Raw genomic sequence first — 27,309 nt, forward strand, 5'->3', positions numbered from 1 at the left:
CTTAAATGAGCGTAGTTATCTCCTTTTGTTCAAGAATCTGATGGTTGAGGGGTAGTAACTGTTGTTGAACCTGGTGTTGTGAGTCCTGAGGCATCTGTACCTTCCACTTGATGGCAGCAGTGAGAAAAGAGCATGGCCTGGGTGGTGAGGATCTTTGATGATGGATGTTGCTTTTCTATGACAATGTACGTGTAGATGGACTCAATGGTTGATAGGTTTTACCCCTGATGTGCTGGGCTAAATCCACTACCTCTTGTAGGATTTTCTGCTCAAAGGCATTGGTACCAGGCCGTAATGCAGTCAGTCAGCACACTTTGCACCACACCTCTATACAATTTTCCCAAGATTTTTGATGACATGCCAAATTTCCGCAGACTCCCGAGGAAGTAGAGGTGCTGTTGCACTTTCTTTGCAATTATATTTATGTGATGGGTCCAGGACAGGTCCTCTGAGATAGTGATGTACCATGAAGAGCATTCTAACTGGTTGCATCACATCTGGTATGGAATCACCAATGCTCAGGATCCGAAAAAGCTGCAGAGTGTTGTAAACCCAACTAGCTCACTCATGGGTGCTAGCTTCCCCACCATCAAGCACACGTTGAAAAGGTGATCCTCAAGAAAGCGGCATCCATCATAAGGCACCCTCACCATCCTCTTCTCATTACTACTATTAGTGAGGAGGTCCAGGAGCCGGAAGATGACCACTCAACATTTTAGGAACAGTTTTTTTTCCCTCCAGATTTCTGAATTGTCCATGAACCAATGAACACTACTTCAGTATTTTGCTCTCTTTTTGCACTTATTAAATATATTCTTATTGTAATTTATATTAATTTTTTTGTATTGCACTGACTTGCTGCTGCAAAACATGCAATCTATTTACCCCTTCTCTTCCCCTCCCTTGCCCTCATGACCTGCCCGTCACCTTCCTTTAGTTCTCCACCTCCTTCCCTCTATTCCTTGGTCCACTGTCCTCTCCTATTAGATTCCTTTATCTCTCCCGCCTGTCAACTCCCACCTTCTCACTTCAACTCCCCCCCCACCCACCTTGCCCCTCACCTGGTCTCACCTATCACCTGCCAGCTTGTACTCTTTCCCTTCCCCCCACACATCTTATTCTGCCTTCCTTTCCAGTCCTGATGATGGGTCTCAGCCCAAAATGCCAACTGTTTATTTCCCCTCTTAGGTGCTGCCTGACCTGCCGAGTTCCTCCAGCATTTTCTGTATGTTGCTGAAAACCCATAGAATCCCATGCGTGTCTGTGAAGTTATATGGTGAGGCGCTTCTTGATACACCTCAGGCTTATTTGTTTCCTTGTGTCCCTCACTAACTCTTCCTTTGTTAGACCCAGATGGAAAGGCTTGCTTGGTGAAAGGGGATTGCAGGATCTGCAGTTAGTAAATCTCCCAGAGTTGCAACAAGGGCACTCTTGCTATGGTGTCTGAAACAGTAAGATTTGGGCTCCCATCTGGTTTAACCAGTGTAACAGTAGGTTTTTCCCACTCATTTACACCTTCCTTCAAATTTCTTTTGAAATGTAAATGATAAAAAGCCAATTGCTGTTTGCAAGACCTTGCAGAGTACATTGTGGCCTTGAGGTTTGCCTACAGTTTAGCTGTTCAAACTAATTCCCTAGCTGAGATAAGAAAGGTGCTTTGTTTTTGAAAGTTGTCATTGTCCCTACTGTTCTTTTTCTCACCAGAACAGTTTAACATCCTGATCAGAAGAGGGGAGGCCAGCTGAGAGGAATCGTTAACAGTGATGTGTTATTGTAAAGAAACTAACATTCAAGATTCAAGATTCAAAAAACGTTATTGTCATTCTAACCGTACATCAGCTCTGCAGGGCAGAATGAGACAGCGTTTCTCAGGAGCAGTGCAATCATAACATAACAAACGCAACATTAAATAATGAACGTAACAATAAATAGTAAAACACAACAGCTATATGTCAATTAAAATCAAGTTATAAGTGTCCAGTGCAAGTTAAAAGTGTCCAAAGCAGAGTCAGGTAGAGCAGCTATTTAGCAGTCTGACAGCCTGTGGGAGGAAGCTGTTTAGTAGCCTTGTGGTTTTAGTTTAAATGCTCCTGTAACGTTTGCCTGATGGCAGAAGAACAAACAGTTCATGGAGAGGGTGTGAGGGGTCTTTAATGATGTACCTGTCTTCTGGAGGCATCGACTCTGAAAGAGGTCTTGGACAGAAGGTAGGGAGATCCCAATAACCTTCTCTGCTCCCCTAACCACCCTCTGCAAGGCTATTTTGTTGACAGCACTGCAGCTGGAGTATCAGGTTGTGATGCAAAAGGTCAGCACACTCTCAACCATGCCTCTGTAGAATGTAGTTAAGATGTTAGCGGGGAGTGATGCTTGTTTAAGCTTCCTCAGAAAGTGCAATCTCTGCTGGGCCCGTTTCACAATCCCAGTGGTGTTCCTGGACCAGGTGAGATTGTCCGAAGGAACTTGATGTTTTTCACTCTCTCCATTGTGGAGCCGCTGATGCTGAGGGGTGTGTGCTCATGCTGAGACTGTCTGAAATCGGCGGTCATCTCCTTGGTTCTGGTGACATTAAGCATCAAGTTGTTATCACTGCACCAGCTCTATAGGTGTTTGACCTCCTCCCTGTACATTGTTTCATCATTTTTGCTGATGATCCCCACCACTGTGGTATCATCTGCAAATTTAATGATTAGGTTCTCCTTGAATCTGGCTGCACAGTCATGTGTTAGCAGTGTAAACAGCAATGGGCTTAGCACACAGCCTTGTGGGGATCCAGTGCTCAGTGTGATGGAGTCAGAGATGTTCCTGCAAACACAGACTGACTGTTGTGTTTGTAGACAAACTAGATGTTTGTACTTAACTATATATAAAGGAACTCTATTTCATAATACCTTGCAAAAAGCAGATTATTACTCAGTTTAAGCAACACACATAAAAGTTGCTGGTGAACGCAGCAGGCCAGGCAGCATCTCTAGGAAGAGGTGCAGTCGACGTTTCAAGCCGAGACCCTTCGTCAGGACTGACGGAGCTGCCTGGCCTGCTGCGTTCACCAGCAACTTTGATGTGTGTTGCTTGAATTTCCAGCATCTGCAGAATTCCTGTTGTTTGTGTTACTCAGTTTATTTCTGATGCATTATTCATCTAGTTGTTTATTGACATCCCCAGATGCTCCATTGTGCCGTAATGTGCAGTCTCCATATGCACTAAAGCACATTGGAGTCATCTAAATCTCTTCTATCGACTTAGTATTATTTAATTGCAGCCCATCTACCAGTAGGGGGAGACACAGCTCAAGTAATGATCACGGCATTGGTTGTCAGCAGAAGTCCCGATTTTCTACAACTTGCAATGTGCCATTTGGTACTTCATGGAGAGGACTAATCCAAGAGAAAAGCCTGACAACTTTCCAAAGCAGTCCTCGTTCTATTGACATTTCCGCAAAATAAATATTCCACAAATTCATTCTGTCTTGACGAAGAGGCTAAACTTGCAATAATTCATTTGCTGTATTTCATAGTTTTTCATTCCATCAGTCAAGGAGAACTGTACATTCAAATGTAAACATCTGCAGACAGTTATGCCAGTCCATCTGGCAAGATTGGCTATATTGGGTATAAGCCAACCAAACCTGTAGCTAATCAGGTCTGCCTTTGACAGAGAAACCAACAGTTGTTTTCTGAATGGTATCTGCATGTGTGATTAATCAAAACTGGTTGATATGTTTTGAAATCGTGACAGACCTGGTGTATGCATCAGTAGTTGTATAATAAACTTCTGGGCCGATTGGCATTGGCGTCGCTCTGCTTATATATTTTCTGCTGTCATTTGTAATCCAACACTGGAAATTCAGTGAAAATAATGTTATAAATGCTTTATATGTAGTTTAGTACCTACATGAGGATTTTTCAATTGTCTACTTAAAAGATTAATATTAATAATTTTTGATCAGATTTTCTAAAATGCTTCATTTATTTCAATGTATTTTATTCATAGTAAAACAATGGATCTACGTAAATAACCAGCAGTACTCACCCTTTTAAAAAAAGTTTCAAAAGTATCCTAAATTAATCAAAATTACCAGGGCATGTGAGAGAATACTTTAGATTTTTTGGGCTCACGCTCTCAAAAAGGGTTCACCAGCCCTGCTTTTGTATTTCCAGCATCTGTGGAATCCCTTGTGTCTGTGCATATGTGGTTTACATTTTTATCAGGTACTTCATTGACAGCATTTGGGTGGGTGAATTCCAGAAACAACCATCTCAATACTACACACCTTTATAGCACTCGAGCCTATAACTCACTGCTCTTCTTTGTTACAGGTTTAAAGAAATAGCATTATGGAATAGGTTGCAGGGAATATTTCAACCACCAAAATATAACATTCAGTAGTTTGTGTGCAATTACTTAATGTAACATACTTTCTTATTCCACACACTGCTAATGACCAAAGAGATATTAATGCTGATAAGAAAATGATTTCACTTGGAAGAGAAACCGTCTTGGGAAGGCAAGGATCGTGACGCTGCAACTCAAATCCGGAATCTGACTTTCCCGTTTGTCTCTGTGTTTAATAATAATCTTATTGTAAAACGTTTTCTCTCTTTTCGAGAAGAGGCGCTCATCTAAAGGAAAATGTCTATTCTATTAAAAAAGCAACCGATCTTAATGGGCAACACAATTGACACGCAGTTCGCCAAGTCCAGAAGCATGCTGTCAGCAGGTACTACTGAGATTTCTCAATGCCGATCTGGTGTGCAGTTTAAGACAGAGATAACGCAGTCTCTTCTATTTTCTCCAGTATTTCTGCTAAGTAGAAGCTTCACGTCCGCGCCTTCATCAATGACCCAGAGCTAATCTGTTTTCTTGTAATTACGTTGGATCTGCAACTAGTGATGTAATTAAATGCCGGCTCCCAGCCCAACTCCATCAATTTTAATTACAAACATACTTATAATTATCGAACTCGCTTTGGAAAAAAAAACTTTAAAAACGTGCTGAACGCGCGGTGCATTTTTCCATTGATCCCTGGAGTCAACAGTACTGAGGGCTGACCTTTAAACTTAGCACTCGCCCCGAAGCGGGCCCCTAAAATCCGAATGACTCCTGTGTAGTGTGCTCCAATCGGCACACAGCGCTCACCAGGGTATCATCTTGCCTTGTTGCGGAGAGGGAAGAGGCTGACCCGAGCAGTAGAGCTTACAGTCTGAACCAATTCTTCTCACAGTCAGGCTATTCCTCAGATCCGGCCACTTCACCCCAGTCTAACTGTACAACAGGAGGCAAGGGGAGACCGGCGGAGCATCTGCACCTTTGAACAACCTCTGGAGATCAGAACCAGATGTGAGAAAAGTTCATTTCTATTGCCTTGCAGATCAAATCTTTGCTTTTTAAATGCATCGCCTAGATTTACACGTCGTTTGACTTTTGGAGGACGGAGTTTAAGATGATTGTACCAATGAACATGAGATGGGAAATTAAAACTTTCATCGTGTGCCTTGCCCTGCTCTTCTGTCCGACCGTTCAAGATGCTCCTGAGGGCGGGCAGGAGGCGCAGGATGTCCCGGAGGGAGCCTCCACCCTGGCTTTTGTGTTTGATGTGACCGGGTCCATGTATGATGACTTGGTCCAAGTTATTGAAGGAGCTTCAAAGATCTTGGAGGCATCCTTAAGCCGACCCAAGAAGCCTCTGTATAACTTCGCTCTTATACCCTTTCACGACCCAGGTAAGGTTGATGTTGATTTCTGACACGGGCCGATTTTATCGTAGTGACGTTTTGGGCGCATTTCTTCGGGTGTTCGAAACACACCCAGATTACTATTTTTTTCATTAAACACATTGCTGTTCTTACTGTTGAATGAACCGAGAATAGTTCTCCCCACTGTTTCAAAACATTTGCAATTTCTTTGGCAAAATGTAAGTTAGCAAGGACACTTCCCTCACCCCCAGCACCTCTTTGTCCCGCTGAGTAGACTTAGGGCCCTATTTAACACACCGCTGTCCTCGGAACGAACGCCTGCTGCTTTGAGCGGCGAGCTGTCTGAAACACGCTCAGCTCCTCGGGGAGTGAGGACTTGTGTCAGACTATGAAAGGGCAGGGAAACAGAGTTCAGAATCTGGGACAAATTAAATGCCATTTCTCAGCAGGATGAAATGAGCAGTTTGTAGTGGGGACTACATGGAATGGACCAACAGCAGGAGAACTGGAATCCATGCCGTTCCCCGGATCATGGGAAATATCGAGTATATTGTACTTGGCAGGCAATTTGTCATTGAGGTGGGTTGAATAAAAGTCAGCTTCATTGATGCTATAATTCCGATTTGAACAAGACCCGGGATTATTCCCCCCCCCCCCAGCATGAGCTAGAGGTCAACTGCAGAAGCCACATTCTCAGCAATCTCACATTTCCAAACCACAGGGGTCCACAGCAATGTCGAATACTGTAGATCCCCTTTTTTGCTGGGAAAAGTTCACATTCCCCGCCGAATTTTTTTGGGGAGGGCGGTGGCAGGGATTTATCTCATTTGGTGAAAGGATGCGACATTGCACATTGATAGAGGGTGGAATGGGAGGAAGTTGTTTACACATCAATAAAACGTTGCTGGTAAAACTGCGTAAGGGAGTGCGATTTTAGAAGTGCGGTGCACTTCGCTAAGACAGTAGAAGTCGCAGGCAGAAATAATTCAGCGACAATAACTTGTTCATCACTCTCTGGTTATTCCTGGTGTCCTGGCCGTTATTTATCCTTTAATCAGCATGACTCAAAACAATTAGCTCGGCATTATCACGTTGTTCATTTTGTGACCTTATTGCGCACTTATGACTGCAAGTTTTGAATGTGACAAAGTTAACTGCACTGCAAAACTGTTTAATTGTTAATGTTTCATTGCTCGAGTGTGAAAAGTGCTTACATAAATATATAGAAATCGTAATTTTTAAATAGGGCAGTAATTCCTCAGTTCAAGGCTCAAAGTGAGTTTATTATCAAAGTATGTTTCTGTCACCACATTCTACCTTGAGATTCGTTTTCTTGACGGCATTTACAGGAAAATAAAGAAATACAATAGAATCTACGAAAAACTATAAATGACAAAGACTAACAAACAACCAATGTGCAAAAAAGACAAATCGTGCAAATAATAGAAAAATAAATAACGAATAGGGAGAACATGAGTTGTGGAGTCCTTGGAATTCAGTCTGCAGGTTGTGGAGTCAGTGCTGAGGTGAGTGAACTGACCCATACAGGAGCCTAATGGTTGAAGGGTACTAATAACCGTTTCTAATCCGGGCCATGTGGAACCTAAGGCTCCTGTACCTCCTGCCCATTGGTAGCAGCAAGAAGAGACCATGGCCTGGATGATGAGGGTCTTTGAGGGATAGAACAGACTCTATAAAAAAAATGTTCCATAGTAAAACATTGGAATCCTCTAATGTTCTAATCCAATAGGATCTGCTTTATCAAGTTGGACCATTTATGCAGAGAGTAGTCCTACAAACTCCAGATTGCATCCCTACAGTTACACTGTGTCTGTGGAGCTCAACTGGGCTAACATGTACAATATCTTCTGAACAATTAGTGCAGACCACAAGCACTGCAACTATACTGGAGATGCTGTACCATTGATTTGGTTATCACAGCAACATCAAGTTAATCTGAGAGATTTCTATAGTGCTCACTTGTATCCGACAACGATACCTTATTTTTCTGGTCCTTGCATGTGAGAATCAATAGTGAGAGGCATGTATATATTGGGACGGCATGGTAGCAAATGGTTAGCACAACGCTTTACAATACCAGCAACCTGGGTTCAATTCCCACCGGTGCTTGGAAGGAGTTTGTACATTCTCTCTGTAATCGCATGGGTTTCCTCTGAGTGCGCTGGTTTCCTCCCACAGTCCAAAGTTGGTAGGTTAATTTGTCATTATAAGTAGTCCTGTGATTAGGCTAAGGTTAAGTTGGGGGTTTTCTGGGCAGCATGGCTCAAGGGGCCGGACAAGCCCACTCCGTGTTGAATCTCGATAAATAAATAAACAATGTATACTTGAGACTGTAACACTAATTCAGAAACTGAATTAGAACCAAAATTACACCAACTCTTGCTAGCAAATAAACTATCAGAATGAGGCCATCTTGGAACTGTTAAAGGAATACGTTTAGTAGTAGTCCATTTTAGTTTGATGTATTTAAAATGGATGGAAGATTGGTATAGTCTGACCAATTTTATTTTTGTGGTGTTGGTTAGGCTACATTAATTCATAGACCAGCTTATTGACTACTGTTTTCATGACAAGTTCACTGGTAGAATGTGCAGACAAAATTTGTGCATACTCTCCTAGGCTAGTATCCCCAGAAGCGAGGTCCAAATTTTACTCAGTTAGCCCCATTGTTTGCATGTCTGACACTAAATGCCTGAAATACCGTGAGACATGAAGAGATTTTTAGGTGGACCGAGGAAAGGATTGAAAGATGTTCACAAAACCCCTTCAAAAAAAACCATGACGTGCCTAGTGATTCCTGGGAATCCATGGCCCAATCCAAATGGGAAAGGACCGCACAGGAATGGCATTGAGAATCTCGAGTCCATTAAGGGTACAGAGATGCCCAGCATTAACAATGCAAATAACACACCCCTTGCCAAGGTCCCCATCCACCTCGCTCAGCACAGCCTTGCGACCAACTGGGGCACAATCTGTGGGTTTCAAATTGATCTTTTCAGTCACCTCAGAAGCCACAACTGGAGTGGTAATAAGTTTGCAATACTGATTGCTTGAGGAGAGAAGAAATGGGTTTAGAGACATAATGTATATACTGAATTTTAAAAGAAGGCTAAGATGATTGAAAAGAACAAAAGGCAGAGGCAGCAGTCTTGATTAAATTTCACGTGAATTAGGATGGTTAAAGGATCGTTTTATTAGCAAAACAAACTAGACTGGATTTTTAAAGAAAATTCCTGAAATGTTGTAGTTTGGATTCGAGAGGCTGGAATTCCACATTTTGAAGGTTAAAAAGAAAGAACCACAGTGCAGATTCAAAACTAAAACTAGAAGTGCTGGAAGTATCCAGCAGGTAATGCAACAACTATGCAAAGATTAATAGAATTAATGTTTCAGGTGAAAGACCTTTAATCAGAATCAGGAAAGAGAGAAAACAAATTAGATGCAATTCAAATTATTTGGCTTTCATGCCCACATGGACAGAAAACCCTATATATTAACACCTATATCTAAACCATATATATAACCCCTATAAAACCCTTAAATATTGTTTGAATAAGGATGGTACACTCCAACATTTTAAGAATAAGCTATTTGTCTAGGCTCTGAATAATCAGCTGGGCAGGATCTTACAATGGACAGAAATATTCAGAGAGGTAGTATTTCTACGACCTGTTTTACATCAACACTGAAAATACATTACAGAACTTTGTTAAAATAAGCTTTGGTGCCTCATTTTTTAAATTCTTTCTATTTCAATGACTACAAATGTTGTATATGATCCTGGTGGCTACTGATGGACAGTACTCAGTGCTGTGCCTGCACCTTCAATATAGCATAACTCTAGTTAATGTGCATTTAAGAATTATTGCCAATTTTCCAGTCAATCAATAGGTTTTCCTTTCCAGTTCAACTAAAGTTTTCCAGTTTAGAATATCACAGGACATCATGGTGGCACTGTTTTACATGAACATATACGTTGCAAATTCTGAAACCTTGTAAGTTTTGTAATTTTACTAAGACTGCTCCAATTCCATGACTTTTTTTTATGATGACTTAAGGGGAACTTCTTCACTGAGGATTTAACACAACCCAAATAGTGATCATTGTAGCAGGGTCAAGACTGGTCAGAATGGCATTTGGGGCTTTCAGTGACGTGGGTAACTTAATTTTACCCCCTTAACAAAGAACAACAATGTTGTTTTCTGCTCAATTTCTCAACTGCATTATCAATACACCCTTAAGTAGAGTAGGCAATGATAGGAGCAAAGGTTAAAGAATTGTCCAAAATATGTCCCCAAAATGGAGTCAATTATCAGACTAAATCTGAGGAAGTGATGGAACTGCTTGAACAATGTAGGCTAAAATAATAATTCTACAGGATTGTGATAGAAAACAAGTCTCAAGATCACGGAAAAAGAGATGATCTTAAGAAAACATAAATATGCCCTACTTTATCCTAGTTATGTGTGATTATTGACAGAGAAGAAAATAAAGTGAACAACAGACAATGGCTAATCGTGCAATGGTCAGGAGGGAATGTTCTCAAAGCCCTTTGGGAGGAAGAGGTGGAAAATGTCAGAATAACTGTCCAAATCACTTGGCTGGATTTTTCCTAACCAGAAATCTCAAAGAAGCATCAAGACTTAGCTTGGCTGGTGGTGAAGTGGGCACTCCTTTACAGAACCTTCATGTACAACAGGAGTCTGTCTGTAGCTACAGTGAGAATAAGACCATCATCCATCTTCTTCTAAATATATTTAACAAGCAGTCTGGAAAGAGATGCAGTGCCCCTTATTAAAATTCATTCTATGCAGTTGTGAAACATGGGACACATGGCTCTATTTCCAGGGACACACTCTGAGGAAAACATCAGATGCTGATGAAAAATTACCAACTTGGTGAATGGCGTTCCTTGGTCTGCCCAAAACTTGCAGGTCTTCCAGTGCGAAGAGATGCTCACATCTTAGTGTTGTAGTCTGGCACATTCCAAGGCGCAGGGCTATGCATTGCAGCTTCCACACAGGCAATATGAAGAAGGCCACATTAGCAAGTCCTCCTGCCATTACACTGAGTGTCTGGAACATATGCAACAAAAAAAGCCCTTTGCAATTATTATCACTCATGGAATGGCGGTGGGGGAAAACTTTACGATATGCTGGTATCATTCCAATTTCTTGCAAGGAAATTACATTGTATGCTTTATTGTCAATTGTGGCAGGTGTACAGTGTGTCTAAAGAAAAATTTTATGAATAAGGTATATTTTTGAAAATAAAATTTTCTTTGCATTGATGGGCATTTGAGTGGGAGCTATTCCTTTTGCTAGTCTTGCTTTGATTCTATTTATGATATAAATTCCCCCAAATGTGTATCAATGTATATTCAGTCGTACAGTTCCATTAATTTTAGCACTCCTGGACCTTACACCAATGGAAATGTTCTAGTTGTAAATAAAAAGGGAAATGCGGTAGGGGAAGGGTGAAACAAGAGGAGTCCAGTCCAGCTGATTTGCTACTTAATCATTCTGCTGTTAGTTTGCAGGACATTGATGGAAGGGTCACAGTACTATCAAGCATACTCTAGTTACCTGCTTACTGATGCTCAGTTTGGGTTCTATCAGAATCACTGAGCTTATCCTGGCTCTGACTGTGGTCCCAAAGAGTGCAAATGTGAAGCTAGGACAGACTGTCCTTGAAATCAAAGCAATGTTTGACTGACTGTGGTATCATCGGTCAGGGTAAAATTGAAGCCAGTGGGCCTCCAGGGGAAACTGCTTTGCTTTTTGGAGTCACACAGAGGAGGGTGTTTGCAATTGCTGGAAGTCGGTAAAGTCGGTCTGAGGACTCTGTCCTGAGGAACTCCTGACATGATGCCCAAGATCCAACCATCTTTAGGTACTTCATCATTGACTTTCCTTCCATCATAAAATCAGATGTAGGACATTTGTATAATGTCTGGATCCATTCACAGCTTCCACCTGCAGTAGGATCTGAACAGCATTCCAGTGGGCGATGATAGGTGGCCAGTAACAGTAGTACCACATAAGTGCCAGGCAACTCCCATCTCTAACAGCAGGGTTCAATGACTAGTCTTGGTGCTTAAAGGCATTATTGTCAACACCTTGATTGATACCATTGATCATAAAATCAATTGGAACTATGCAAAAATACTGTGGCTTCCAAGGGCAGGTCAGAGGTTGGATATCCTGTACAAAGTAGCTTAATTTCTAAATTCCCAATGCCTTTCCACCACCTCTAGGCATATTACGAGAGCAATACACACAAAATGCTGGAGGAATTCAGCAGGTCGGGCAATATCTATGAAAATGTAGAGCAGGTTGCATTGGGAGCACCAGATACAGTAGGCCCCAACAGTTTCCCAGGTGAAGTGTTGTCTCACCTGGATGATTGTTTGGTGCACTGAATGGGCATGAAGAAGGAGGTAAATGGGCAGGTGTAGTATTTCTGTTGCCTGCAGGCATATGTGCCAGGAGAGAGATTAGTGGGGAGCGACAAATGGACAAGGGAATCATGGAGGGAGTGCTCACAGCAGAAAGCGGAGAGTAGGGGAGAAGTAAAAATGCAAACACGAGGAAATCTGCAGATGCTAGAAATACAAGCCACACACATCAAAGTTGCTGGTGAATGCAGCAGGCCAGGCAGCTTCTCTAGGAAGAGGTAATTCAACGTTTCAGGCCAAGACCCTTCGTCAGGACTAACTGAAAGAAGAGCTAGTAAGAGATTTGAAAGTAGGAGGGGGAGGGGGAGATCCAAAATGATAGGAGAAGACAGGAGGGGGAGGGATGTAGCCAAGAGCTGGACAGTTGATTAGCAAAAGGAATATGAGAGGATCATGGGACAGGAGGCCTAGGGAGAAAGAAAAGGGGGGGGTGAAACCCCAGAGGATGGGCAGGGGGTATAGTGAGAGGGACAGAGGGAGAAAAAGGAGAGAGAGAAAAAGAATGTGTGTATATAAATAAATAACGGACGGGGTACAAGGGGGAGGTGGGGCATTAGCGGAAGTTTGAGAAGTCAATGTTCATGCCATCAGGTTGGAGGCTACCCAGATAGAATATAAGGTGTTGTTCCTCCAACCTGAGTGTGGCTTCATCTTTACAGTAGAGGAGGCCGTGGATAGACATATCAGAATGGGAATGGGACGTGGAATTAAAATGTGTGGTCACTGGGAGATCCTGCTTTCTCTGGCGGACAGAGCGTAGGTGTTCAGCAAAACGATCTCCCAGTCTGCATCTGGTCTCGCCAATATATAGAAGGCCACATCGGGAGCACCGGACGCAGTATATCACCCCAGCCGACTCACAGGTGAAGTGTCGCCTCACCTGGAAGGACTGTCTGGGGCCCTGAATGGTGGTAAGGGAGGAAGTGTAAGGGCATGTGTAGCACTTGTTCCATTTATTAGGATAAGTGCCAGGAGGAAGATCAGTGGGGAGGGATGGGGGAGACGAATGGACAAGGGAGTCGCGTAGGGAGCAATCCCTGCGGAAAGCAGAGAGGGGGAGGAGGGAAAGATGTGCTTAGTGGTGAGATCGCATTGGAGGTGGCAGAAGTTAGGGAGAATAATATGTTGAACCTGGAGGCTGGTGGGGTGGTAGGTGAGGACAAGGGGAATCCTATTCCTAGTGGGATGGCGGGAGGATGGAGTGAGAGCAGATGTGTGTGAAATGGGAGAGATGCGTTTGAGAGCAGAGTTGATGGTGGAGGAAGGGTAGCCTCTTTCTTTAAAAAAGGACGACATCTCCCTCGTCCTGGAATGAAAAGCCTTATCCTGAGAGCAGATGCGGTGGACACGGAGGAATTGCGAGAAAGGGATGGCATTTTTGCAAGAGACAGGGTGAGAAGAGGAATAGTCCAGATAGCTGTGAGAGTCAGTAGGCTTATAGTAGACATCAGTAGATAAGCTGTCTCCAGAGACAGACAGAAAGGTCTAGAAAGGGGAGGGAGGTGTCGGAAATGGACCAGGTAAACTTGAGGGCAGGGTGAAAGTTGAAGGCAAAGTTAATGAAGTCAGCTATCATTTTGGATCTCCCCCTCCCCCTCCCACTTTCAAATCTCTTACTAGCTCTTCTTTCAGTTAGTCCTGATGAAGGGTCTCGGCCCGAAACGTCGACTGTACCTCTTCCTAGAGATGCTGCCTGGCCTGCTGCGTTCACCATTAACTTTGATGTGTGTGGAGAGGTAAAAATATGTGTGCTGGATGCGGAGGTTCATGGAGTGGGTAGGTGATGGCAAGAGGAACTCCATCCCTGTTAAGATGGTGGGAATATGCGGTGAGAGCAAATGTCTGCGATGGGTGAGAGCAACATCAATGGTGGAGGAAGGGAAACCTTGTTCTCACATTCAGAGGCCAAAACAATAAGAACTGAAATTCTTCTCAAAATATGTCCACCTCTCAAATTTCTTTACAGTCTCTCTGCACGTCCCAAGTTTTTGGCCTAGTTTAAATTGTTATTTGGTAATGCTTCTGTGAAGACCATAACATAACAAGAGTCAGGAGCAGTATTAAGCCATTCGGCCTGCCAAGTCTACGCCATCATTTAATCATGATTTACTTTCCCCTCTCAATTTCATTCTTCTGCCTTCTCCTCAAACCTTTAATATACTTACCAATAAAGAACCTATCAACCTCTGCATTAAATGTACCCAGTGATTTGACTCCACAGATTCACCATCCTGTTACAGAAGAAATTCCTCTTTATCTCTGTTCTAAAGGGCAGTCCTTCTATTCTGAAGACATGCCCAACAGTTCCCAAACTCTCTCACTATCCATGTCCAGTCAATCCAGGCCTTTCAGTTTTCACTAGGATTCAGTGAGATTTCAGCCTCCCCTGCCCCCCAAATGCCCCTTGTACATTAATCCCGGAATCATTATCGTAACCCTCTTCTGGATACCCTCCAATACCAGCATACCTTTTCATAGATAAGGACTGAAAACTGCTCATAATACTCCTAGTATGGTCTGACCAATACCTTATGAAGTTATAGTGTTATTCACTTGTGTTTATATTCTAGTCCTCTCAAAATGAATGCTAACATCGCGTTTGCTTTCCTTGCCACTGACTCAACCTGTTGGTTAACTTTTAGGGAATTTGGCATTGGATTCCCAAGTAATTTTGTTTCTCTGATTTTTAAATTCACTACCCATTTAGAAAATAGTCAAAGCACTTACTTCTACCAAGGTACATGACCAGGTACTTCCCTGTGCTGTATGCCTCCTGCCATTTCTTTAGCCATTCTCCTAACGTGTCTAATTCCTCCTGCAGGCTTTCTGCTTACAGTACTCAACACTACCTGCCCTCCACTTATCCTTGTGTCATCTACAAACTTGGCTAGAAAACCATCAATTCCATCATCCAGACCATTAAGATGTAGCATGAGAAGTAGCGAACCCAACACGTCACCAGCAGCCAACCAGAGAAAGCCCCCCATATTCCCACTTTGTCTTCTGCCAGCCAGCCAATTTTCTATCCATGCTAGTACCTTTTCGGTAATACCATGAACTCTTATCTTGTTAAGCAGTCTCATGCGCAGCACCTTGTTGAAGGTCTTTTGAAAATCCAAGTAAACAACAACCTCCGATTCTCCTTTATCTCTCCTGCTTGTTATTTCTTCAAAGAACTCCAAAAGATTTGTTATCTAAATGGTCTTAAATCTTACCAGCCACTGAAGTCAGACTAACCAGCTTTGAATTTTCTGTCTTTTTTTCTCCTCACTCTGCCCCCCTTCTTAGAGTAGAGTGACATCTGTGATTTTCCAGTCCTTTGGAACCATTCCTGACACAAGTAATTCCTAAAAGACCACTACTCGTGCCTCCTCATCTCTTCAAAGGTTCATTTTATTGTCAAAATATACATATCAAATACAACTCTGATATTCCTCTTCTCCAGATAGCCATGAAATACAAAAAAAATCATGGGAGTCATTGAAAGAAAAGACATGAACCTCCTTCCTGCACGAAAAGGAAAAGTAAACAAAACTCACAAATCTCAAACCCCAACCCCCTCCCTCGCACAAAAGCTGACAGGTAAAAAATCATGTTGAAAATGGCAGATGGAACATCAAACCCAAAACCCCCAACCCCCTCCCTCGCAAAATAAACTGCGACAATAATGTCAAACCCGCATCCCCCATTGCAAAAAATAGCAACAATAACATCAAACCTCCAAACCCCTCCCTCGCAGAAACACTAACAGATCATTTATACGGAAAATGGAAGCTGGAATCTCAAACCCCAAACCTGCAACCCCCTCCCTTGCAAAAACAGCAACAAGAGCACCAAGCACCTACCCCCTCCCTCACAGAAAAGTACAGGGGTAATAGCATCAAACCCCAAACCCTCCCTCGCAGAAAAGAACAACGACAATAACATAAAAGCCCAAGCCCCTCTCTCACATACAGAAAAACACCAGACCCCAAATCCCCAAATCCTCTCTCTCACAAAAACTAACATATCGTCCACCCGGAACCTCAACCCGCCAATCGGCAACAAGAAAGAAAACACAGAAAACTGAAGGAGAGCAATATAAACTGCAGCCCAATAATACTTGAATCTTTGAATTTCGAAAACGCCCTCCAGTCAGAATCAAGTTCTGTCCTTCCATGGAGAGCGACTGCCACACCACTGTCTTACAGCCTTCCAAGTCTCCCCGACCCGGCTACCAGCCCAATGACCTGTGGCCTTTTTGGAGAGCTGGCCTCCTCCACATTCGCTGGATGCTTCAATCTTCTTCAACGCTTTGAAATGGAGTCGACCATGGCCCCGCGCCCCATCTCTGGTCTTCTCCACGAGGCAGCCCTCGGTCATCTCTGGGGACAGCAGAGTGCAAGATCATTTGATCGAACTCCAAACTGCACGTCAAAGGCTCCAACAGTTTCCGAAACACAATCAAGACAAAAAGGACAAGGAGAAGGCGTAGAAGAAGTGAAATAATGGAAGAGATTGCTATCCGGAAGATGTCGCCCAAGAAATCGTAGTTCACTGGCACTATCTTGTCTGGATATCTTAGCTATCTCTCTCAGAACCCTTGGGTGTAGTCCTTCCAGTCCAGTTGACTTATCCATCGTCAGATCTTTCAGCTTCCCAAACATCACCTTCTTAGTAAAAGCAACTATATTTACTTCTGCCCCCTGACTGTCTCAAATTTTGTTGCATGTTGCTAGTGTCTTCCACAATAAAGACTGATGCAAAATATTTATTCCGTTTTGTCTGCTGTTTCTTTCTTCCCTATTACTGTTTTTCCAGCATCATTTTTCAGTGATCCAATGTTCACTCTTGACTGGTGTTTACTCTTTACATACCTGAAAAAAATCAGTATCCTCTTTTGTTATTTCTGAGTTTGCCTTCATATTTCCTGTTTTCTCAACTTACTGTTTTCTTAGTTGTTTTCTGTTGGCTTTTAAAAGCTTCCCAGTACTTTAGCTTCCTGCTTATTTTTTGCAATATTGTATTGGGGTGCCACGGTAGCATGGCGGTTAGCACAACATTATCTCGGGACGTCGGAGTTCAGAGTTGAATTGTAACGTCATCTCTAAGAGTCTGTCCACCCTCCCCATTTTCTCCAGGTCCTCCACTTTCCTCCCACAGACCAAAGACGTACCAGTTGGTGTGTTACTTGGTTATTGTAATAGGATGTACATTCTAGATGTTTAGAATCCAGCTGTTATCTTCTTTTAGCCACGACTCTGTAATGCCCACAGCATCATACCTGCCAATTTCTAACTGCACTATATACAGGTGTCCCCCGCTTTTCGAACGTTCGCTTTACGGAATCTCACTGTTACGAAAGACCTACATTAGTACCCTGTTTTCGCTTTCAGAAGGTGTTTTCACTGTTACAAAAAAAAAGCAGCGTGCGATAAAAGGCAGCGCGCGCCCCGAGCAGCCGCTCTCCCCGGATTCAGAACTGCATTCTCGCCGGCATTGCTTTAACACGTGCCCGTGAGCAGCCATTAGCAAGATGAGTCCTAAGGTATCGGAAAAGCCTGAAAGAGCTCGTAAGGGTGTTACACTTAGCGTAAAACTAGACATAATTAAACGTTTTGATCGTGGTGAACGAGACAAAGTGAGTTTGGCTTGTGGAAACTGATGAACATGATGTTGAAGGGGATTGGACATCCCATGACCAAGAACTGACAGATGAAGAGCTGATGCAGTTGGAAGAAAAAAGTTTAACAATCGAAACCGAATGAGTTATGATAAAGTACGACTTTAATTTTGAAAGGGTACGTTAGTTTAGGGGATATTTGCAGGATGGTTTGAGTGCTTACAAAGAACTGTGTGATAGAAAAATGCACGAGGCTCAGCAGTCAAGCAAGCCTTCCACATCAGCCACAGCAGATGACGAACCGCGACCTTCGACATCGAGGCGAGCTGTCATCGGAGGTGAGCTGCCGGCTCTAATGGAAACAGACGACAAGATGACACCCCAGTGTCCCACCACCCCAACCCCCAGGCTACGGACAGATACCAATTCGCAGAGAATGCAACGGTAGCTGGGAGGCACACAGCACATCTTTAAGAAAAAAGCTGAAATAAACATACTAATTAATTAGGTGCTGCCAGCATGTAAATGTCGGCCCAGATCAGAGATGATGCAATCGGAAATCAGCACTGATCTGGGCCGACAATTACGTGCTGGGTGGCACCTAATTAATTAGCATGTTTGTTTCGGCTTTTTTCTTAAAGATGTGCTGGGTGCCTCCCGGCTACCGCTGCACCCCTGTGTGCTTCGCAGCAATGTATCGGTCGGCAGCCTGGAGGGTGGGGAACACTGCACCACCCAACCTGCGATGACTCAGTCTAACACACCATCATCCGTGTGCTCGGCGCTGTCTTCCTGATTCTGGTAAGTGACTACACTGTACATACATTATTTCTACTTTATATCGGCTGTGTATTTTTACGTGTTATTTGGTATGATTTGGCAGCTTCATGGCTTAAAGGTTACTGGAGAGCGCTGGCGCCGTGTTTTTGCCAACAGCGCTTGCATGAGATTTTCTGCTGATGGCGCTTGCGTGAGATTTTCGCTCCGGAGAACAGTTCAGTAATGATTGTGGAAAAGTATTTCTACTTTATATAGGCTGTGTATTTATCGTAAAATTCCTGCTTTTATTATATGTTACTGTTATTTTAGGTTTTATATGTTATTTGGCATGATTTGGTAGGTTATTTTTGGGTCTGCGAAGCTCACAAAATTTTCCCATATAAATAAATGGTAATTGCTTCTTCGTTTTACGACATTTCGGCTTATGAACCGTTTCATAGGAACGCTCTACCTTCGGATGGCAGGGGAAACCTGTACTCATCTACTTTGTTTTGTATACTGTGTTCATTACACCCTTCATCAGGACTCACTTTAACCCGAAGCATCAATTCCCCTTCATAGGTGTTGCCTGACCCATTGAGTTCCTCCAGCATTTTCTCCATTGCTCCAAATTTCCAACATCTGTCGTTTCTTCTGTCTTTCGTGTTTCTTCTCATTGACCCTAACATTTAAAGATCATACTGGCCGCTGAACTGAAAAGGCTATATTTTATGTGACTGGGAATGTTAGCAAATGAGAAGAAGAAGTCTCTTAAAGACTGAAATGAAATACAATCTAGAGTGTAGTTATAATAACTTAATTTCTCCAGAACTAGACAGATACCTGTCAGGAACATTAGGAGATGCAGCATTTGTTTGGCCCGGATTCTTGCAATCCTATGTATGTATGTATGTATATGCATTTTTATCACATTGGCAATGTGACCCTGGGTGATGAATTTAACTGTGAATATCTTTACTTCTGCATACCCGAATGCTTTGACTGAGTTGAGCTTTCACAAATGCAATGCCCAAGAGACAAATATATCATTTATTTCCTGAACATTTTGATTTGGAGAACTGCTATAATATCTTTATAATAATGAAAGACAAACATAAAACCTCAATACTATTTCCTATTCTGGATATGAATGAAATATTGAGAAAATGAAGAGGTTTAATCATAGAATTGTGAGAATTTTTTAACACAACAGAGGGGTGATAACCATTCTAAGTGATAAGTACTTTCAATGGAAAAGATTTATCCATTGTATATTTTCAGAGAGGTATATTCTTACTATTAGGATCACTTGAGTGTTTAAAGTACATACATGTTCATTGTAATAGCCGAATCAAACTTGCATATGAAACTTCTTTGAAAATTCAAGGCTTTCCTTTCTGCTTTTACTTGAAGACCACTGTCTAACACCATGTCCTGAAGAAGGACTTCAGCCTAAAACATCAACTATCATTAGTTTCCATAGATGCTGCCTGACCTACTGAGTTCCTCCAGCATTTTCTGAGTGTTACGATCTCCAGCCTCCTCCAAAAGCCTGGCTGTGGAGTAAATGCCTTTTGGTTTGAGGCATTGAATGTGCAGCTGACTGCTCAGGATTGGTCTGTCACCCATGTATGCTCAGTAATATTTATCTTTCTCATCTCACAATTGGCTCAATATCTTCAAAATTATTTGAAGAAAAGTCATGGAGCAAATTTTTCAAAGCTTCACTGAAGTGAATTATATTAAAGTAGGTTCTTTTTAGGTGAGTGACAGAGAGAAGATTGATAATGTGTAAATTACACACCCAAACTATCATTTGGATTTATGTTGTGCAACGCTGAAGAAACAGAAAGAGGATTCAAGGGCTCTGGAGATCCCGGGGTTTCAGTGGGGTGTGGGGGAGGGGTGAGAGACCAGTCACTTCTACTCCAGGCTCAAAGAACACCTGTTGAATTTTGAAGCCTGCTAATTACTTCAGCGCTTTTCTGGCAATTAGTAAAGGTCAATGATAACATCTTTCACCTGTGAGACAGAGGATCTCATTGTGAACCACCGTGTGTGGAAATAGGAGAGGGAGACAGAAAAGGGGAAAGTTGGATTTTGAAAACAAATGAAGCCTTTTTTTGAGAGGGGGGAGAAGCTCAAAGGGGCTGAGGAACATTGGTGTGGTGGGGGATGGGTCTAATGGCTTCCTGCCACCTGCCCTTTTGTGAATGAATAAATTCAGGGTAAGTTGAGTGCTGTGGCTTGGTGGTGATGGTGGTGTCAATTTGCAACTAGGGAGTTGTTCATTTGTTTTTTATATTTTATTTTTATTTGGATAAGGTATTCACAAGTAATACACAAACTTTTTTTTCCATATATAACATTTTCCATTTTTTATGTGAGTAAATCTATATTAATTTGTACATTCACAAGTGCACATTGAGATAATATAGAAAATAATTAGGCACTCAGATAGATGTTTCTGTGCAATTGTAATTCCACTCTATTAAACTAAATGATAATAGTTGTTATAAAAATATTAATAATAGTGGTTGAATACTAATTTCCATGTATCTCTTCTGGTCCAAAATTTCCCCAGATCTTTTCTTTACTTGTGTTAATTCAACATTTTCCCAAAAAAAGACCAGTAAACATTCGAGCCAGGGGTGCTTACGTTAACACTATTACTACGTTGGTGAGACAAACAGTATAAACCATTGGGAGAGTCATCTAAAGTCTGCTCACTCTAGGGTTATAAATTCAATTCATTTATTCCAAGTTTGATAAAATTTGGTCATCTTTTCTATTTTAAATATTTCCAAAATGATTTCATGCCAATCTTCTAATGTAGGTGATGTTGGATTTAACCACTTTCTGGTGATTGATTTCTTACTTGCCGCTAAAAGGGCCTGCATCAGCTTTATATGTTTCTTCTGTTCCAAAAACAATACATGCCCCAAGTGGAGAGTTTCAAAGTTCAGAGGTATCTGAGTCTTAAATACCTTAACTAATATTCTGTGAATACCTTCCCAATATAAACTTAATTTAGGGCAATCCCAAAAAATATGGAAATGATTTGCCTTCTTGGAGCCACACCTTCTCTAACACACCACGTTTGTGTCTTTATATTTTAGCAGTTGTCCATTTGTGATGGCAGTAAGGTAAACTATTTTTAGAAGTACAGTATTAGAATTAGATTTGTTATCACAGACATGAAATTAGTTGTTTTACAGATGTAAATTAATAAATTACAGAAATAAATGGTCTGTGAATCTTTGGATATTTCTTCAATTGGTAGTAACAGCAAAGTCTCTGAGAATACAGGTTTCCCCCGCTATCCAAAGGTAGAGCATTCCTGTGAAACGGTTCGTAAGCCGGAATGTTGTAAAGTGAATAAGCAGTTGCCATTTATTAATTTGGGAAAAATTTTTGTGCGTTCCCAGACCCAAAAAATAACCTACAAAATCATGCCAAATAAAACATAAACCCTAAAATAGCGGTAACATATAGTAAAAGCAGGAATGATATGATAAATACTCAGCCTATATAAAGTAGAAATACTTTTCTACACTGTCTAGCGCAGAGAAAATCTCATGGCAGCACTCTCGGCAAAAACACTCTCTCCAGTAACCTTTAAACTATGAAGCTGCCAAATCATACCAAATAACACGTAAAAATACACAGCCTATATAAAGTAGAAATAATGTATGTACAGTAGCCAAACTCACTATCGCCGTGTTTATTGTTGATGGTTCGAAGCCTTTAAAATCGTTCACTGCTTTGGGACACAGTTTCCTCCAAACGCCATTTCTCATCGAGACTGTTAGCCTATCGAGAGCATCTCCAATGTTGGCGATTGCCAATTTTATATTGTATTCTTTCCAGATCTCTCGCAAAGATGCTTCGGAGTTGCCCTCTCTATCAATGGTACTTACAATAAAACGCATCACATTTTACATATAGTAAGCCTTAATTGTGGCTATTAGGCCTTGGTCGCACGGCTGCAGCAATGATGTCGTATTTGGCGGTAAGAATGCAACACAAATGTTACAGCCTTACTCGGTAATGTCAGGCGGATGAGCAGCACAATTATCGACAATCACAAGGCACCTATTATCGAGGTACGAAGTTATTTTCTCTACAGTGTTTTTCAACGAAAGGACTAACGTATCCACTCATGTACTCAGAAAAAAGTACTTGGGTATTCCAACCACTTGGATGTGAACGGAATACAACGGGAAGTGTTTTCTTATCAACGCCTTTAAGTGCTCTCGGATTTTCTGAATGGTACACTAGTAGAGGCTTAGTGGTGTTAATAATAGGCATTAGGGTAAACCTGTCCTTCGATGCCTTGTGTCCCTTAGCCTGCTTTTCTTCTGTCAAAATAAATGTCTTGCTCGGCAATTTTTTCTAATAAATTGCTGTTTCATTACAGTTAAACACTTGCTTATACGAATAACCACTTTCTGTAATTATTTTCTTCAGTTCTGCTGGGAACTTTTCAGCAGCTTCAGTATCAGCCGAAGCACTCTCTCCAGTAAACGTTAAGCTATGAAGCTGCCCTCGCCTCAAAAACCGATCAAACCACCCATGACTACCTTTAAATTCCACTTTCGCAACACTTTCATCACCATTGTCCAGTGCTTTCTGTTTCAGTTTATTAAAAAGACTGACTGATTTCTCCTTAAGTATAAGAAAACTTAATGGAACACCACATTTTGTACATCCATCAATCCACTTTAGCAATAGACTTTCTATTTTATCCATTATTGGATGCTGGCTAAGAGAGACGACTTTGCTACGAGCAGAACCAACAGTAACATCGGCAGCTTGCAAAATTCTTTCTCTCTGCGTATAAATAGTGCGAATGGTGGACGCAGACAAGTTTAACGCACGGACAATGTCCTTACTTCGTTCACCATCATCGAAACGCTTAATTATGTCTAGTTTTACGCTAAGTGTAACACCCTTATGAGCTCTTTTAGGCTTTTTGGATACCTTAGATCTTGCTAACGGAGGCACAAAATAAATCGAGATAAAGCATGTGTTTAAGCAATGGCGGCTAGAATGCAGTTCCAGGGGAGGAGCTTGGCTGTTTGGATGCGCGCTGCCTTTTTTCGTAACAGTGAAAACACTTTTTGTTAGTAAAAACAGGTAACTAATGTAGGTCTTTCGTAATAGCAAGGTGTCGTAAGGTGAATGTTCGGAAAACTGGGGCCACCTGTATATGCTTAATAAGCAAAGGTGTGAAAGGTTTACTGTGGGTGGATGGGGATGTGGAGCTAAGATTTTCATTGAATCAGCTATGTTCTTAAAACAACCTGTGGAGTAGTTTTGAGGGCTGGATGGCTGATAATTTTAAAAAGTTGAATGTTTGATGGGACTGATATGGGTAATGACTTTCGTGGACAGAAGTGTTAATCCGAGTGAGAGAATGGAATGAAGAAAAATGATTGTTTAGGGAGATGTAGATAAGGTACTTGTCCAAATTAATTATGTCCTTACTCAACTAGAAAGACCTGGTTAATGCCTTCCCTCCAGACACTGCATATCTCACTTATAAGGAAAGCAGTAGAAGAACTTATAAGGACAAGACAAGGGAATGCAGGGAAGGAACTGGAGCAGGATGCATGAACAATAGAAGTGTGCAAGCAGGTATGAAACCAATATTCAATGACTTTATATGTAATAACACACAAAAATGCTGGAAGAACTCAGGTCAGACAGTATCTAGGGAAGGGAATGAACGGTCAATATTTCAGGCTGAGGCCCTTCATGAGAACTGGAATGAAAGAGGGAAGAAGCCAGAATGAAAGGGAGGGGGAGGAGTAGGTGGGTGGGGAGGTAAGACTGATGTGAGGGGCTTGGAAGTGATAACTGGAAGAGGCAAAAGGCTTAAAATGATGAAACAGATAGGAGAGGACAGTGGACCATGGAATAAAGGGAAGGAGATGGGGAGCCATAGAGGAAGATGGGCAGGTCATGAAGCAGAAGAGGGGAAAGAAGGGGTAAAGGCGCCAGGTGGATAAGGAAATCAAAGGGTGGGAGCGAGAGATGGGGTTAGTTAGAAAAATTGATGCTGATACCATCAGGTTGGAGATTACCAAGGCAGAGCATAATATGTAATTTTGATGAATAGCATTTGTTAAAGAGTAAACTAAAATCCTAAGGAATAAAGAAAAGATGTGAAATTCATCATTTGCTGTTTCCAGACCTCTGAGAAAATCCTGTGCTGAGCTGTGCAATGGGTTCTTGTTAAACCTCTTGGGGCAGCTCTGGAATCTGCAGTGTATACCATATTTCTAGCATCCTGAACTACAGGAACTTATTTAGCCTCAAATCAGTAACAGTCAGCAAACCTGGTACTTTCATGTGAATTGCTGGATGTAAATTTTCTTCAGAGTTTTTTTACATGAGTGTAGCCTGTTACCGGTTTGGGTTCATTACAAGGGACCCAGGGGATGGAGAATGGGTTGTTTTCTGGCAAACTGTCTGCATTGTAACTGCAAAGCTGGGAAAAAAAATGTTCTTGCACTATTTTTTGAATCACAATTACTTTTAATATTGCTGATATATGTTGTGAAATTTGTTTTGTGGTAGCAGTACAGTGCGAGACAAATTATCATTTACAATAAAGAAATAAATAGTGCTGAAGAGGGACACCGAGGTTGTATTCATGGGCAGATGGCAGGGGGGCAGAAGCTGTTCCTAAAACATTGAGTACGTGTCATCAGGCTCCCGTACCTTCGACCTGGTGGTAGTTAGAGAAGAGGGCATGTCCCAGATGGTGAAGGTCTTTCATGATGGATGTGGTCTTCTCGACAAAGTTGTCCACGATGGTGGGGAAGGTCATGCTGATGATGGAACTGGATGAGGCTACAACCCTCTGCAGCCTCTTCTGGTCCTGTGCCTTGGACCCTCCATACCAGACGGTGACGTAACCAGTCAGAACGCTCTCCACGTGACATCTGCAAAGTTTTGTAAGAGTCATTGGTGACAGTTGGGGATGTGGACCAGCTGGAAAAATGGCAGATGGAATTTAATACAGGCAAGTGTGAGGTGTTGCACTTTGGGAGGACAAACAGGATAAGACTTGCGCAATGAGCTGTTGGGCGCTGATGAGTGTGGTGGAACAGAGGATTCATAATTCCTTGAAAGTGGTGTCACAGGTAGATAGACTCGCTAAGAGAGCTTTGGGCACATTGGCCTTCATAAATCAATATATTGAGAACACCAGTGGGGATGTTATATTGAAGTTGTATGAGATGTTGATAAGGCCTAATTTGGAGTATTATGTGCAGTTTTTGTCACCTACGTGGAGGAAAAATATCAATAAGATTAAAAGAGTGCAGAGAAAATTTACAAGGATATTGCCAAGACCTGAGGATCTGAGTTATAGGGGAAGGTTTAATAGGTTAGGAATTTATTACCAAGAGGGTATGAGAATGAAGGGTGATTTGGTAGATGTACACAAAATTGTGAGGAATAGATAGGGTAAATGCAAGCAGGCTTTTTCTATTGTGGTTGGGTGCGCCTAGGTCATGGGTTAAGGGTGAATAAAGAAATTTTTAAAGGGAACATGAGGGGGAACTTCTTCACTCTGAAGGAGGTGAGTGTGTGGAATGTGCAGCCAGTAGAAGTGGTGGATGTGGTTCAATTTCAATTTTTAAGAGAAATTTGGATAGGTACGTGGATTGGAGGGGTATGGTCGATAGGACTAGGTAGATTAATAGCTTGGTACAGACTAGATGGGCCAAAGGGCCTGTTTCTGTGCTGTTCTATAACTCTATACCAAATCTGTTCAAATTCCTAATGAGGTATAGCCAATGGTGTGCCTTCGTCATGAATACATTGATCCAGGATCGATCCTCTGAGATGTTAACACCCATGAACTTCAAGCTGTTCACCCTTTCCACCACTGACCACATTCCACAAGAGTGACTTTTATTCCATGTATCTCAAATTTTTAGCAGTGACTTGTACAGTCTGTGAGGGCAGCTTTCTGTTACCTGAATGGCCGCAATGCAGGGGTTGTCTGTAGTTGGTCAGCTGATGATCTCTATGGTGTAATGCAACTTTGGCTCAATGAGATGCTAACATCACTATTGGAATAAATCGGAGTCCCTTTGGAATCAAATTAGGGTGCAGCAGCTGCTTCTACTTAAGTAAATATAGACAACTGGTATGTCATCTTGTGGCCTCACAGTAGAATCCAGAAATGTAATGGGAGCTGAGGTCCGAAGGAGAGTATCACCTACAGTTTGCTTTTTCAGACTGAGTTCTAAACTTGAGATGCAATTTGAGTTGAGTTGCCAAGCAGCAGCATTGTTCCCTCCTGTGTGGATGTCCATTTATTGGAGCAAGAATGAGTATGTCAAATAAAGTCTTTTTTTTTTGCTGCCGCCGCCCCCCCCCCCCCACTACCACCAGCACATGTTCATTGCTCGCAGAAGGAGAAAAACTGCATAAGATAATTTTCTTCTACCTCTTTGCCAGTAGGTGGCATGCACGCAAGGCAAGTTTTGATGCTTCAGGCACATTCAATACCTGTTGTTTTTACCCATGTGGGAAACACTTATCGCATGGTTGTGAAAGATGATATTTAAATTTGGGTAGAATTTGTTCTCCCTCTGAATTACTTGATAAAAGGAAGATTTTGAGGTGCTCTCAATTTAGCTAGGCTGTCCTTGTGTTTTGAAATGGACTTTAGCAGCTCAATCAGAACAGCATACGAATTGTCCTTTGGGTTGCATGTTCAGAACCAGAATTTGTTGGCCTTGCCGTCAGGA

General features: G+C 42.0%; 1 protein-coding gene across 4 annotated transcripts in view; it reads left to right on the forward strand.

The window, feature by feature from the left end:
• Positions 1 to 5,209: 5,209 nt before the first annotated feature.
• Positions 5,210 to 27,309, forward strand: part of hmcn1 (hemicentin 1) — a 551,025-nt gene continuing 528,925 nt past the window's right edge. For all 4 annotated transcript variants that reach the window (XM_063064023.1, XM_063064025.1, XM_063064024.1 and 1 more), the window contains exon 1: positions 5,210 to 5,723. In XM_063064023.1, the coding sequence (XP_062920093.1) occupies positions 5,444 to 5,723 (280 nt within the window). In that variant the 5' untranslated portion in view covers positions 5,210 to 5,443. The remainder of the gene's footprint in view (positions 5,724 to 27,309) is intronic.

This window comes from Mobula hypostoma, chromosome 12 (assembly GCF_963921235.1).
Source record: "Mobula hypostoma chromosome 12, sMobHyp1.1, whole genome shotgun sequence".
Taxonomy (NCBI): domain Eukaryota; kingdom Metazoa; phylum Chordata; class Chondrichthyes; order Myliobatiformes; family Myliobatidae; genus Mobula; species Mobula hypostoma.